Genomic DNA, 14,780 nt, shown 5'->3' with positions numbered 1-14,780 from the left:
ATTTAATTTTGAAATCTGACATGGGGCTAGACATATTGTCAGTTTCCCAGCTTCCCCCAGTCATGTGATTTTACTGTTACTGCTGTACTGCAAGTTGGAGTGGTATCACACCCTCCCTCCCCCCCCCCCCAGCAGCCTAATAACAGAACAATGGGAAGGTAACCAGATAGCAGCTCCCAAGCACAAGATAACAGCTCCCTAGTAGATCTAAAGCTGGCCACAGACGCAAAGATCCGATCGTACAAATCAATGTACGATCGGACTTTCCCATCTCCCGACTGCCACTAACCATTCAGATCAAAGTCTTACCATTCCGATCAAATAAAGTAGTTAAAGAACAGATCAGCCGATGTTCTGCCCCTGACAGCAATCGTACGATAGACAAAGCTAGTGACAGTCTCCCACTGAAAATCAAACGATCGGCAATACACGCAGAGATATTACCTACAGCCGACAGAAATTTTCTAACCGGTCCAATCGACCAAACGACCGATCTCCGCCGGACGAAAAATGTCGGGACTCTCCACACACGTTCCGAAAATTAGATCTTTGCGTCTATGGCCAGCTTAAGAACAGCACTCGATAATAAAAACCCAGGTCCCACTGTGTCACATTCACATTTACATTGAGTAGTAGAAACAACAAAAGCCGATGACCTACACACCAATATTACAACTAAAAAAAAATACACTTACTGGTTCAGGAATTAAATTTTATATTGTAGAGTGAATTATTTGCAATGTAAACAGTGTCATTTAGAAAAAAAATACACATCGTAAAAATCACGACAGAATCCCTTTAAGGGAATTGTAGTAAGGAAATAAAAAGACACTAAACTGTAGTGAATGTTCAATAAAACAGTTTCACAGATCGTCTTTGATTTTTAGATATTTGTAAGTTTATAAATTTGACATTTCATGCTCCGAGTTGCTGACAGATTTCACCTGCAGGAAGATTCCAGAAGAAGTCAGCAAATTCCAGGGCACTTGTTTTGGAATGACATCACTTTCAGCACTCAGCATTAATAATAGCAATATCACCTGATTCACTTGGTGCCAGTCAGTAATTACTATTGATGCATCCTGCTACAGGAACCCTGTAATTATGGACAGGTTCAGGCTGATGGTAATTCCAGGGTTGCCCTGTGTGCTTTTATTTACATGTAATTCATCAAAGCAGACTGAAGTTGTGCAATGGCTCTTGCTACAGGTTGTAAAGGAGCCAGTATGGATACAAGTAACTCTCGATATAGTGTCAATGCTCTCCTAGTTTTGCATCCATTATAGGATCGTAGTTATAGCAATAAGGTCCCTTTTACGCACGCACTTACCGGTACTTTTTATGTCCTTTATGAATTATGCCCATGTTGATTTAAAATACCCCAACCTATCTACAACCCATGCTGCACTTCTATCACCCAGTTGATGTCTTTGAACTTCTCTTGAATGTTAAAACTTCTTTCATCTCACAGCATCTCTCTCTTTGTACTTTCCTTCAGCTCCAGCCTGGAGTTGCACTTCCTAGTCCCCAGGAACTTATGGGTAAGATCCTAGTGAAGAATAAAAAAAGACACAAAGTGGCAGTAAAAGGCCCAGAAGGCAGTGTAAAAAGAAGGGTCAGCGAACAAACCTCCAATACTTACAGTGACTCATCCAGTGTTTGCGAGTCTTCTGCTACAGGTTTGTGTAAAGGCTAGACACATCGGCCATTTCAATTGATGACATTTTTTTGTATAACCTGTACATAATTGTGTGGGTGTGCACTGCGGGAAAATTATATATGGTCTGTGAGTAGAATGACAAGAGTGTATGTCAGTGTTATACAAGATCATGTTTGTTTTTTCTGTTTTTCTGCAAAATACTATTTATGACACAGTCCCTAAGTGTCAACACAAGTGTTTCATGTGCAGGTCTACCACCTTCAGAATCAGCTGATGTTTCATTGACACTTTCCAATGGGGATGAAAAAATCGAGGAGAAACCCCCTAAATATACAGAGCCACGGAAATCGATTGGTGAGATAATCATATTTGTTCTGAGAAGTTTGTTAGTGTTTCTTCTAGGGATGCACTATTCTGATTCAGCCAATCCCCCGAATCCTTTGCAAAAGATTTGGCCGAATACCGAACTGAATCCTAATTTGCAGATGCAAATTAGGGGTGGGAAGGGGAAAACATTTTTTACTTCCTTGTTTTGTGACAAAAGGTTACGCGATTTCCCTCCCTGCCCCTAATTTGCATATGCAAATTAGGATTCAGATTCGGTTCAGGCAGCTAGAAGGATTCAGCCAAATCCGAATCTTGCTGAAAAAGGCCAAATCCCAAACTGAATCCTGGATTCGGGGGATCCCTAGTTTCTTCTACTTTATTTACATGAAATATAATACAGGTTTGTGACCTGTTATCCAGAATGCTCGGGACCTGGGGTTTTCCTTCATGCCTTAAGTCTACTAGAAATTCATTTAAACATTAAATAAACCCAATAGGCTGGTTTTGCTTCCAATAAGGATTAATTATATCTTAGTTGGGATAAAGTACAAGCTACTGTTTTATTATTACAGAGAAAAAGGAAATCATTGTTAAAAATTCGGATTATTTGGATAAAATGGAGTCTATGGGAGACAGCCATTCCGTAATTCGGAGCTTTCTGGATATCGGGTTTCCAGATAAGGGATCCTATACCTGTACTATATTTATTAGTGTCTGTACGGTTTCCTTTTATCTCCCCAACTGTTCATTTGTCTCTTTCTCATGATTTAGCTACTGCTACTGTCACCTTTTCCATGTCTCACACATTCTCTTCTCAGATCATGATGCTTATAGTGAGGAGGAAGAAGAAGAAGAGCCGTCAGATCCCAAGAAATCTGATGAGGTACGGTTACACCAGCTTGGGTGCCACTGAACTCAGTGATATCTGCTACAGATCTGGGATCTATTATCAGAATTCTTTACATCTGGAGTTTTGTGCAGACACGGTGTAGCTTTAATTTGAAGCAGCATGCCTTGTGATAACTAAAAACGTTATTTGACCCAACAAGATCCCATACTTGTACTTAAAAATGTCTACACTTCCTTTCATTGCAGGGTACAGCAAGTAGTGAGGTGAATGCCACAGAGGAGATGTCCACACTTGTGAATTATGTAGAACCTGTTAAGTTCAAGTCATTTGATGCGGCCAAAAGTGAGTAAGGGTGAAGGCAAAGAAAAGGGTGCATCAGAGAGGCTTGTAATAATAATAATAATAATAATGTAATAATAAAGTGGAAAAGGCTCATACATGGGTGCTATCAATTAAGCATTTAAGAGAGGAATGGAATTGGGAATGGGAAAGGAATTAGACATAAAAACGGTACTATTTGACTTTAAATAGGGCAAAGTCTTTTTATTCGTATTGGACTTATTTCAACTTATTATGAAGAATGAAATATTTTCACTTGAAAAGTGGTATGTGCATAATGCACCTATTCATAGAACTGTTCAATATTTGTGTTTATTGTTTTGTTAGACGCGGTTGAAAAATCTATCAACAGAAATAAGTGTAACTATAATTACTTTTTCATTCAGCTGCATTAAGCAAATCTTGAAAGCAATTCTAATCTAGTTTGAATGATTCACAGTGATATAAGATGTCTGAGCTTTTTATTACAGGGAGTTCATAGTTCATGGCCCAGAGTAAGTGCTCATATTTGCCACAAGCAGTTTTTTTCTCCATCAGTAGCAATTCTTATTTATTGTTGATTGTCAGCCAAAGCCATGGTTGAATAGATTTGCAAATGCCATTTGTGTAGGTTCTATATTTATGGTGATTCATGTTATCCACAAGGGGAAGCAGTGTCCTAAATTTTGCAGTGTTTTTTAGCCTCTACATTTAGCGACTTTCTGTAGTTGCACTGACAGGCACAGCTTTGCCCGAGTGTGGCTAAGCTGAGCAGAAATCGGCCTGAAAAATGCAAAAGCAGGCATTTCAGGCCAATCTCATCTCCAAATAGCCACACTCAGGAGCAATACACTTCTCTCCGCCTAAATAAAATCCGCAGGAGGAGAAAAGTGCTTAATATACAACATTCGCCTTTGCCAGGGGCGTAACTACAGAGGAAGCAACCCTGCGGCTGCAGGGGGGCCCGGGAGGTATAGGGGGCCCATGAGGCCCAAATAAAGAGAAATTCCAACATATATATTGGTAAAACAGGACAACCTCTGGATATGTTTGGGGCCCTAAAATGAATTTGCTGTGGGGCCCATTAATATCTAGTTACACCACTGGCCTTTGCCCTAACACAGTCACAGACAAAGTCTGACTCTCAGGAGCTGCCGTATTTACACCTGCATGATTTTTTTTATGTCAATGAGGATGAAGATAAGTTAATTAATTAATGAAGCCATTTTGTGGTGTTTGATTCTTTAAAGGAAGATAACTGTAAGATAACTGATCTTTGATAAATGTATATGGTCTTTTTTTTATATTTATTTTTGTTTCTCTTTTCTTTCTTCAATATACTGTTGGATCTCTTTGCGCCTTCATCGATACCTGAATCCTTTAATTTTCTTATGATGTTTCTCACATCTTTAATAACTATCCCCTTAGTCCATTCCTGCTTGTCCCATATCCTTGTGCCTTAATGTTATCTTTCTTCCTGTCTCCCAGAAAGAAATAAGTATTATGAGATGTCCTCATTTGTTGAAACCAAGGCATTGGAGCAGCTCACTAAATCCCCAATGGAATTTGTGGAGTATCCTTACTATCGCATATGCACAATACAATCTTTCATGCTATTCCATCTGCCTCAAGGGCAGCCGAAGCATCCTCTCTCTTCTCTTATAATAGCCTGCAAACTGTTTATACTGTTGCTGTTTCCAAGTCTCTTTTAACACTTGTTTATTTCTTTCTTTAAATTCTATAAACTTTTTCTAAATGATTAAATTCAAAATATCCTGCCCTTCACTGCCTTTTATCTCTTCTCCCTCTTAATGAGTTTGTGCAGTTGCTTCTTACATGCCATAATCAATTCATTTTAACTGTGCACAATTTCTGGATATTTTATTATCCCTTTTCCATGACTCTTGCTTATCCTTTTTATTCACTGTTCTCCATTGAAATGTTATACACTTTCAGTCTCCTACACCTCAGCCTTTCTTTTGTATGCTCTAGTCCCTGTTGCCCTACATGTTTCACTTAACACTCTTTCCAATATAAATATATGAATTTATTTTTTTACTTTTTCCATCATCCTTCTTGCATGTTTCTCCCTGACCTCCTCTTGCTCTCAGATATAACAAGAAGCAGCTCAGCCGTATTTACCCAAAAGGAACTCGGGTAGATTCCTCAAATTACATGCCCCAGCTCTTCTGGAATGCAGGATGTCAAATGGTGGCTTTGAACTTTCAAACGCTGGGTAAGTCATGCTCCTTAGTAATACTCTGAGCATTACACTTGGTACAGTAAGCTCTTCCCTATTTCCTATTACCGGGTGTCCTTCTTGCCAAAGGGAATCTATTCATTCAAATGATACAAGCAAGGTTTTTGTAAGTTACCTAAAGGCCTGGAGCTTACATGAAGTTTTGGCCGGGTTCAGGCAGAAACCACGGCAGTTGAAAAAAAATTTATTGCCACATTCCATATGAGGGCATGGCAAAACCTATGCATAAGGTTTATGCTTCCTGTGACTAGTTGGCTTATGCTGAGAAATATTCACATTGATGATGTTGGATATTTTATCTACTGCTGTTTTCTGCATGTGTGTGCCATAAGTCTAAGTTCTTTATAGAGGTTACTTCCTGGATACATTAATTCTTTTACATTTTGTCAAGTTGGTATATCAACAGCAATCTGGTTGCTAGGGTGGTATTAGGGTTAGTGTCTTATTTAGACTGGGATATGAATAGTTGAGGGACTGAATAGGAAGTTAAGAAATAAAAATGAGTAATTAAAAAAAGAAGTAGTAGCCTCACAGAGCAATAGTTTAGGCTACTGGAATCAGTGCTCCCCATATGAAAGCTGGAAAGAGGCAGAAGAAAAAGACAAATCATTTAAAAAAACTATACAAAATAAATATTGAAGACCAATTACAAAGTTAACCAGTCTATAACATACTAATAGTAAACTTGAAGGTCAACCACCCGCATAAGTAAATGGCTCTCTTAAACCAGAGCTTATTGGGCCTTGCACCTAATGAGCAAAGACAGTTGTACAGGGAGTGCAGTTATGTGCAAGCGATAGCTCTATGGTGCACAAATAGGTAGCATTAGACAAAAAGCCCATCTTTCTCTGCAGTTAATGTATGGTACATAGTTACATCGTTAAATTGGGTTGAAAAAAGACAAAGTCCATCAAGTTCAGCCCCTTCAAATGAAAACTTAGCATCCATGCACACACCCCTCTCTACTCAGATAAATTATATATACCAACTCTAGAATTTAGTATCACAATAGCCTTTGATATTATGTCTGTCCAAGAAATCATCCAAGCCACTCTTAAAGGCATTAACAGAATCAGCATCACAACATCACCCGGCAGTGCATTCCACAACCTCACTGTCCTGACTGTGAAGAACCACCTATGTTGTTTCAAATGAAAGTTCTTTTCTTCTAGTCTGAAGGGGTGGCCTCTGGTACTGTGATCCTCTTTATGGGTAAAAAAAAAAAGTCCCCTGCTATTTGTCTATAATGTCCTCTAATGTACTTGTAAAGTGTAATCATGTCCCCTTGTAAACACCTTTTTTTCCATAGAAAACAACCCCAACCTTGACAGTCTTCCCTCATAATTCTTCCATCTCTCTAACCAGTTTAGTTGCACTTAGTCTCTGCACTCTCTCCAGCTCATTTATATCCCTCTTAAGAACTGGAGTCCAAAACTGCACTGCATCCTCCAGATGAGGCCTCACCAGGGACCTATAAAGAGGCATAATTATGTTTTCATCCCTTGGGTTTATGCCTTTTTTATGCAAGACAGAACTTTGCATTTGCTTTAGTGGCCACAGAATGACACTGACCAGAATTAGTAAAGCACTCCGTATCTTGACAGCACTGTATAAATAAATGATGATGAAATGAATGATGAAGACAACTTATCTACAAAAACCCCAATATCCTTCTCATTTAAGGAAACTCCCAACACACTGCCATTTAGTGTATAACTTGCATTTATATTATTTTTGCCAAAGTGCTTAAGCTTGCATTTATCAACATTGAACCTCATTTTCCAGTTTGCTGCCCAGTTTCCCAATTTAGACAAATAATTAGCAGAAACAAAATGGACTCTGCTGACATGGTCATGAACAAAGTTCCCTGTAAACAAGGAAGTACATTTCTGTTGGCTCACAGATGCCCAGACAATCAGTTCATTCTTCAGTGTAGCACAAATAGCTTGAGTTATACTAGGCCTTTCTTCAGAACCCCCAACCGTCCGTTTTACACATACAGAGGCCATGCCAGAGCCTTAATGTACAGTGAAATAAAACGCGCACTACTCAGCAAAGCATGCAAGGCTTAGATCAACTGCAAAATTGCTGCTGTTCTGTTAGGGAAATGATAATAAGAAATTGGAGCCATTCATTTTTGGCAGCTCAAGAGGCAGCACCATATTTGTCCCTGCTGTGGCACTCACCTGAAAGTGCTTGTGTGAGTTCTTATTGGTCATGTGACAAGTACTTTCAGGTATTTGCCATAGCAGGCAATGAGGGCCATTTGATGCCAGTTAAGAGTCAATAGTAACCATAACGTTTCATCGACTTTAACGCCTTTAATGTAACTTGGTAGATATGTTTCCTCCTGTTGTTTTTAAGCTGCCATTGTGATAACCCATACATCTTACATCACACCTGTCTTGTTTAGATCTTCCAATGCAGCTGAATGTGGGCATTTTTGAGTATAATAGACGCAGTGGTTACCTCCTCAAACCGGAATTCATGTGCAGGACAGACAAGCATTTTGATCCTTTTACTGAAAATATCGTCGATGGAATTGTCGCAAATACGGTTAAAATCAAGGTAAGTGCGGGTCGACAAAAAGGTCTTCCCTGGAAATCTTTAAACACATTTGGGTGTCTGTAGTGTGGTTAGGCACATGTATTTGTATCCTGATTCATAGGGAGTTAATGACTTGGCTCTTTTTATATTATATTTTTGTATCTGTCCTATAGATTATATCAGGGCAGTTCCTATCTGAAAAGCGAGTAGGCATATTCGTAGAGGTCGATATGTTTGGTCTGCCAGTTGATACCAAGAGGAAATTTCGCACAAAAACATCCCAAGGAAACTCATTTAATCCTGTCTGGGATGAAGAGCCATTTATTTTGCCTAAGGTAAGTACTTCTTGCGCTTTGCCTCTGACACTTTGTTTCTGACCTCCGACTATTCAATGTCTTAATCTGTTAGATTCTTTCTTATAGCCTGAAATAGTTTTCTTTAATTTTCCCTCTCTGCTCGAATCTTTCACCTCTACCACCTCCTATATATATCTAGCATTCAATTCAGAATTCAGCCAAGATTCTGCCTTTTTCAGCTGGATTTGGATTCAGCGAATCCAAGTGCCTGGCCGAACCGAATCCGAATCCAAAAAAATGACGACTTTTCATCACACAAAGAAGGAAGTCAAAAATGTTTTGCTCTTTTTTTTTTAACTCTCTTTCCCCCTTGTTTCCCTAATTTACATATGCAATTTAGGGTTACGATTTGCTTCGGTATTCGGGCGAATCTTTCAAAAGGATTCGCGATTCGGACAAATCCTTAAATGGTGTATTCGGTGCATCCATAATCATTAGCTATTTTGTCATTGTGCCTTTATGTTCCCCCTATTCTCTTTTATTTACACCCAGGTTGTACTCCCCACACTTGCCACTCTCCGCATTGCTGTCTTTGAAGAAGGTGGAAAGTTTGTAGGTCATCGAATCCTGCCTGTCTCAGCTATCCGACCAGGTTAGTATGGAAAGTAGAAGGAATTAATCTACTGGATATTAGAGTAAATGCAAGAGATCTGGAGTGGGCAGAGGATACTAGAGAGTGGTGCTTTCCACAATTGGTTTGGACAGGTGAGGGCATGTCTGATTGGCTTGGGTTTATGAGCAGATCATGGTATGATAAATATATTTCCCTAAAGACTGTTGTGAGACATGCAGAAATACAATTGCTATATTGTGATAAGGCATGATAGACCTCCATGCTCCTTTTCTTGCTCAAAAATGTTACAAAATACAATTTTTTTATTTTAGCAGTTTGCGACATTTTCAGAAGGTAAAGACTCCATTAATATAGACTTAAGGGCTATGACATGAGGACATTTCCTCTCCATGTGGGCCACAAAGTGGCTGAAAATACCTGCCTCCCCGCAGCCATTTGAATTACTGAATTTTATTGGCAGTGATTCCATTGGATATGGAGTGACAGGGATTTTTGTGAGCTTTGTCACTTGTGGGAGAGGAGATTCCCAATGGGCAACAAAGAGCAATGCCTCATAAGATTAATTTATGTTGAAATACAGATTTCTTCTATGCTGCAGATGTTAAAATGTTTTCATTGGTGCAGAAGTCCTGGATTTTTGTATTTTTTTTTGTCTGCTGTTTGTGGATAGAGATCAAGACCTGGTTTGATCCAGCGGTGCACTATCCAATCATTGTGCGGTTATTCGGTCATGATTTTTATGATGTCGTTTTTATTTCTAAAATACACTGTTTACACTGCAAATAATTCACTCTACAATATAAAATTTCATTCCTGAACCAGCAAGAGCAGGGGTCCCCAACCTTTTTTTACTCGTGAGCCACATTCAAATGTAAAAAGAGTTGGGGAGCAACACAAGCATAAAAAAGTTCCTTGGGTGCCAAATAAAGGCTGTGAGTGTCTATTTGGTAGCCCTTATGTGCACTGGCAGCCTACAGGAGGCTCTGCTTGGCACTATAGTTAGTTTTTTATGCAATTAAAACTTACTTCCAAGCCTGGAATTCAAAAATATGCACCTGGTTTGAGGACACTGAGAGCAACATCCAAGGGGTTGGAGAGCAACATGTTGCTCACGAGCTACTGGTTGGGGATCACTGAGCAAGAGTATTCTGTTCTTCTATCTACCAGGGAGCTGTTATCTTGTGTTAAGGAGCTGCTATCTAGTTACCTTCCCATTGTTCTGTTGTTAGGCTGCTGGGGGGGTGGGTGGGGGTGATATCACTCCAACTCGCAGTACAGCAGTAAAGAGTGAGTGAAGTTTATCAGAGCACAAGTCACGTGACTGGGGGAAGCTGGGAAACTGACAATATGTCTAGCCCCATGTCAGATTTCAAAATTTAATATAAAAAAAGTCTTGTGTGCTCTTTTGAGAAACGGATTACAGTGCAGAATTCTGCTGGAGCAGCACTATTAACTGATGTGTTTAGAAAAAATTCTAAACAAAAAAAAAGTCATGTGTCGCACACTCCAGGAAAGAAGAATTGTAAATCAGAAATTGACACGAGGATAAGGCAGAAATAAAATAATTCCTTTACACTGTTGATAATAAAGAATGCAGAGCTGCAGGGGTGGGCATCTCTCTGTTACAACCATGCTCAGGCCCAGGCTGACAGTTTGTGGATTCTGGAAAATGCCAGAGGGACTGCTGTAAGATGCCATAGACAGTCACTTTTTATTAGGCTGGTGGGGGCTGTTTGGGCCTCTGTGGACTTGAAATTCCAAGGCCTGTTTTGAATCCCAGCCCAGACCATGGGCTCTAGGATGGGAAGGCTTGGCCATTACACTATACCCCTAGAGCATGAAGGGCCACAAATTCATACCCTTAATACTCGTTTACACTGTACACTGAATCCAGGACACTGTTGTGCTCTACACCTTGCCCATCTAGCACAAGATGCAGAACACATCAATGGTGGGTGCCAAGCAGCACTGAAGGCATCCCCTATCTCATCATTTAGGCGCACAAGGTAGAGGGTGGGATAGGGGACCCCTATGTGTCGCCCCAGGTAAATATTTTCATTGTTGCTTGTAAAACCCTCCATCATGTAGATTTTTGTCTCTCTTTTCTTTAACAGGATATCACTACATTTGCCTTAGAAATGAGCTTAACCAGCCTGTCTGTCTCCCAGCGCTGCTTGTTTACACTGAAGTAAATGATTATATTCCTGATGACCACCAGGGTATGTGCCTTTCACACTTTTCATTTTGTTGCATGAAGCCTGACCTGTGTTTATACTCCTGAGTCTTCTGTACTTGTGAATTCTGGAATCTCTGCCATTTTGTTTCCTTGGTGAACATCCTAGCCATTCTGATCTAGATCGGTCCATGACTGAACTGCTTTTTTTTTTTTTTAAATGTGAGCAAAGTATAGAGCCAAACCCTGGCAAGTTATGATCTCTGCCTCTCAGACTCGGCTCAGTATGACTTTTGTTTTCTTTCTCACAGGCTATGCGAATGCCTTAACTAACCCCATCAAGCACATCAGCCTCATGGACCAAAGGGCAAAGCAACTGGCAGCTCTAATGGGAGAGAATGAGGTAAGGACACTGGCCTAATGCACACCTGTGCATGTACTTCACCGCCAGCGGCATGGCACTCGCGGCACTTCGTTTTCCGAAGTCGTCTGAAGTTTCCTCGTGAGGCAACGTCGGAAAACGAAGCACAGTGAGTGCCATCCCGCTGGCGATTTTTCATTGTAGCTGGTGGGAAGGCAGTGGAAAGCAGTTCGGGGACATTGTCGCCCAGAAGAAGAGGCGATTAGTCGATGGGCGACTAAATCTCCCCGACCTTACCCTAAAGCCAGATATGTGACACTAACGTTGTGTTTGTACTCGCAGCAACCATTCAACAAAGACAAGATTGATTGGGATCCAATATCAAAGCCCCCAATAAGATCCCGCGATGATACCCCAGAGAAGATTAAAATACCCATTATTCCTGTGCCTTCCCCACCAGGTAGGTGGCCATTTCTGCTGCCTGGGTTGTCTCTATTTGCGTGTCTCTCTTGTGTACTCTTTTATTAAGGGCCACCCAAGTCAAAGATTTCATCTTGCCTTAAAGGAATTGTTCAGTATAAAAATAAAAATTGGGTAAATAGGCTGTGCAAAATAAAAAAAATTTCAATATAGTTTGTTAGCCAAAAATGTAATGTATAAATAATGGAGTGACTTAATGTGTGACATAATAACCAGCACACTACTTCCTGCTTTGCAGCTCTCTTGGTTTTCACTGGTTACCAAGCAGTAGCCAATCAGTGACTTGAGGGGGGCACACGAATCATAACTGTTGCTACTGAATGCTAAGGATCAATTGCAAACTCACTGAACAGTTATGTCCCATGTGGCCCCCCTTAAAGTCGATGACTAACTCAGAGTTAGAGAGCTGAAAAGCAGGAAGTAGTTCTGTTATGTTAGACATCCAGTCACTCCAGCCTTTAAATATTACATATTTGGCTAACTAACTATATCAGAAACATTTTTTATTTTGCACAGCCTATCTATTTAGCAAGTTTTTATTTTTACACTGAACTGTTCATCTAAGTCTTAAGTGCCACTGAAATAATATTACCAAACCAACATTTTTAATACAAAATTAGGTTTATTCTGAATTTTTATTGGAAACGTAATGTATCTGGTGGCTTGGTAAATTGGTAATTGGCTTGGTAAATTACCCCCCAGCCAAAGGGATCTGGTTATCTGCCGTCTCCATCTCGTTCATCTCCAGTAGTTCGGGCTCTTCTTGTACCACTTGCAGAATTGCTTGTGCTTAAAATGTCAAAAGTAATCAATTTTTGGGTTCTGTTATTTTCTGTTATGTTAGACATTCAGTCACTCCAGCCTTTATATATAACATTTTTGGCTAACTATATTAGAAACAGTTTTTATTTTGCACAGGCTATTTACCCCGTTTTTATTTTTACACTGAACTGTTCCTTTAAGTCGTAAGTGCCACTGGAATAATATAATCAAACCAACATTCCTATGAGGTTTTTAAAAATTCTGAGATAAATCAACAGTTTCAATGTCCGTTCTTAAAGGGGCAGTATACATCATTGTACACATTTACTCACATAAATACTAATGCTGCCATTGATTTCTGCCTATCCTCTAAAAGAATACCTCCTGGGTTTAGTTAGTTTAAATAAGGATACTGAGCCTCTATATGAATGCCCCCTCCCATCGGCCTGTTGTTGTGACTGTTTTGGCTTACAGATAAGCAGAAGCCTATTATGCAGTGGGCTTATCTGTGCGCTGGTAATCGAATTATCTGCCTCACAAGAGCCATGATGGTAAAAAACGCAGAGCAATTGTCAATGGTAAAACATGCATCTTGTAGTAGCCTTGCGAGGCAACTTCAGGCTACGATGCAACACATATGTTTTGCCCCCAGCAATTTACATGAATCCCGCTGGCCACCCATGCTTAAACCTCTTCAACACGGGAGACAAAACGTCCCATCTGCCATTACCCCCTCAGGTGAAAAATGGTATAATCTTCCACTAAACCGTCTGTGGATCCTTATCCGGATTGCTAGATTTTGATAAAAGGAAAATATGCCTTCTTGTAAGTAGTGATTATGTTACAAAGTATAATGATCATTGTGCAATTATAGCAATCTCAATTAAATTCTATTGCCTCACTGCACAGGAACAAACAAAACAAATATATGCAGACTAATAACAGAGATGTTCTTACAGCAGCACAGCTCTCCCTTTGCATCGGTGCTTTCAATATAATGGCCCGCTGACATTTCAGCAGTTTGCTCTCTCGTTTATTAATCATTTATTCATCCCCAGTCATTTATTCATCCCAAAATCGTGCCCCTTAGGACTCCTGCGCTGAGAACTCATGTCTGTGGGATATGTGCAGCCTGTGCTTTGCACTTTCAGCTGAATTCAGCATACGCTGCAAAATGTATTGATACGGGTACAGTGTAGCGCTGCTCATAATGCCTGTGGGTAAAGTACAAGACACCACAGCATGTTGCAGCTATTGGCTCCCAGTAGAGTCCTGGGCGGAACCAATTTATAAGACCCGAAGCCTGCGACCCCAACCGCAACCCACACTTTTATCCACTTTGATCCGCTACTTTAAAAGGAGTAAAATATAGACAATATTACATAAGATAAGAAGTTTAGATTAGACCCGCAACCCAACCCGCGGATATACCCGCACCTGAAAATCCTCCCCTCGTTCCACAGGGTGCTCGCTTTTTTGCGGGTAACCTGTGGGTACTAGACCCGCTGCAGGTCTCTAGCTCCCAGTAGTTTACATGTCTAAATGATGCTCAGATATCTCCCCCTCATAAATATAGTTCTGCATTACACAGTCAGCTGTGAATTCATGGGAAAATCACAGGCTTTGTTTGGGATGTAAAAAAAAAACATTGCTTTGGAACCCATTTATTTACTTTGCACTTAGTACATTAAGCTGGTTTCAGACTGAAGTAATTTGGGTCCACAAGGCAACTGAACCTCTAGGGACCCCGTAGACCTTCCCACACCCCTACAGGCCCAGACTGGCAATCTGTGGTTTCTGGCAAATGCCAGAGGGGCTGCTGTAAGCTCTATAGACCAGAGTTCCTCATCAGGTCAGGTATCCGCAGAATACCTGCAAAGTGGTCAGGTTTGGGGCAGAAAGACTCCAATTCCCTGACCATGAGGGCAGTTTGGAGGCACCCACGCCGCTTGTAGGTCTCTCCGGAGTGATGTTATGTATATCCACTGGTGATGTCACTTCCAGTTTGCATGGGTCCCTTGTGAGGGGGGTTGTGGGTAGGTTTGAATTAGGGATGCACCGAACCCACTATTTGGGATTCGGCTGAACCCCCGAATCCTTTCTGAAAGATTC

General features: G+C 40.5%; 1 protein-coding gene across 2 annotated transcripts in view; it reads left to right on the top strand.

Annotated features, from left to right (window-relative positions):
- Window positions 1-14,780, top strand: part of plcb3.L (phospholipase C beta 3 L homeolog) — a 110,994-nt gene that overhangs the window by 76,360 nt on the left and 19,854 nt on the right. For both annotated transcript variants that reach the window (XM_041589175.1, NM_001087700.2), the window contains exons 14-25: window positions 1,499-1,679; window positions 1,910-2,014; window positions 2,806-2,870; window positions 3,083-3,179; window positions 4,644-4,728; window positions 5,267-5,391; window positions 7,829-7,983; window positions 8,136-8,297; window positions 8,811-8,910; window positions 11,007-11,111; window positions 11,377-11,468; window positions 11,769-11,886. In XM_041589175.1, coding sequence (XP_041445109.1) covers window positions 1,499-1,679; window positions 1,910-2,014; window positions 2,806-2,870; window positions 3,083-3,179; window positions 4,644-4,728; window positions 5,267-5,391; window positions 7,829-7,983; window positions 8,136-8,297; window positions 8,811-8,910; window positions 11,007-11,111; window positions 11,377-11,468; window positions 11,769-11,886 — 1,390 coding nt within the window. The remainder of the gene's footprint in view (window positions 1-1,498; window positions 1,680-1,909; window positions 2,015-2,805; window positions 2,871-3,082; window positions 3,180-4,643; window positions 4,729-5,266; window positions 5,392-7,828; window positions 7,984-8,135; window positions 8,298-8,810; window positions 8,911-11,006; window positions 11,112-11,376; window positions 11,469-11,768; window positions 11,887-14,780) is intronic.

This window comes from Xenopus laevis, chromosome 4L, assembly GCF_017654675.1.
Source record: "Xenopus laevis strain J_2021 chromosome 4L, Xenopus_laevis_v10.1, whole genome shotgun sequence".
In the NCBI taxonomy this organism is placed as follows: domain Eukaryota; kingdom Metazoa; phylum Chordata; class Amphibia; order Anura; family Pipidae; genus Xenopus; species Xenopus laevis.
Note: the sequence above shows the minus strand (reverse complement) of the source record. Positions and strands in the feature narration are given on the sequence as shown.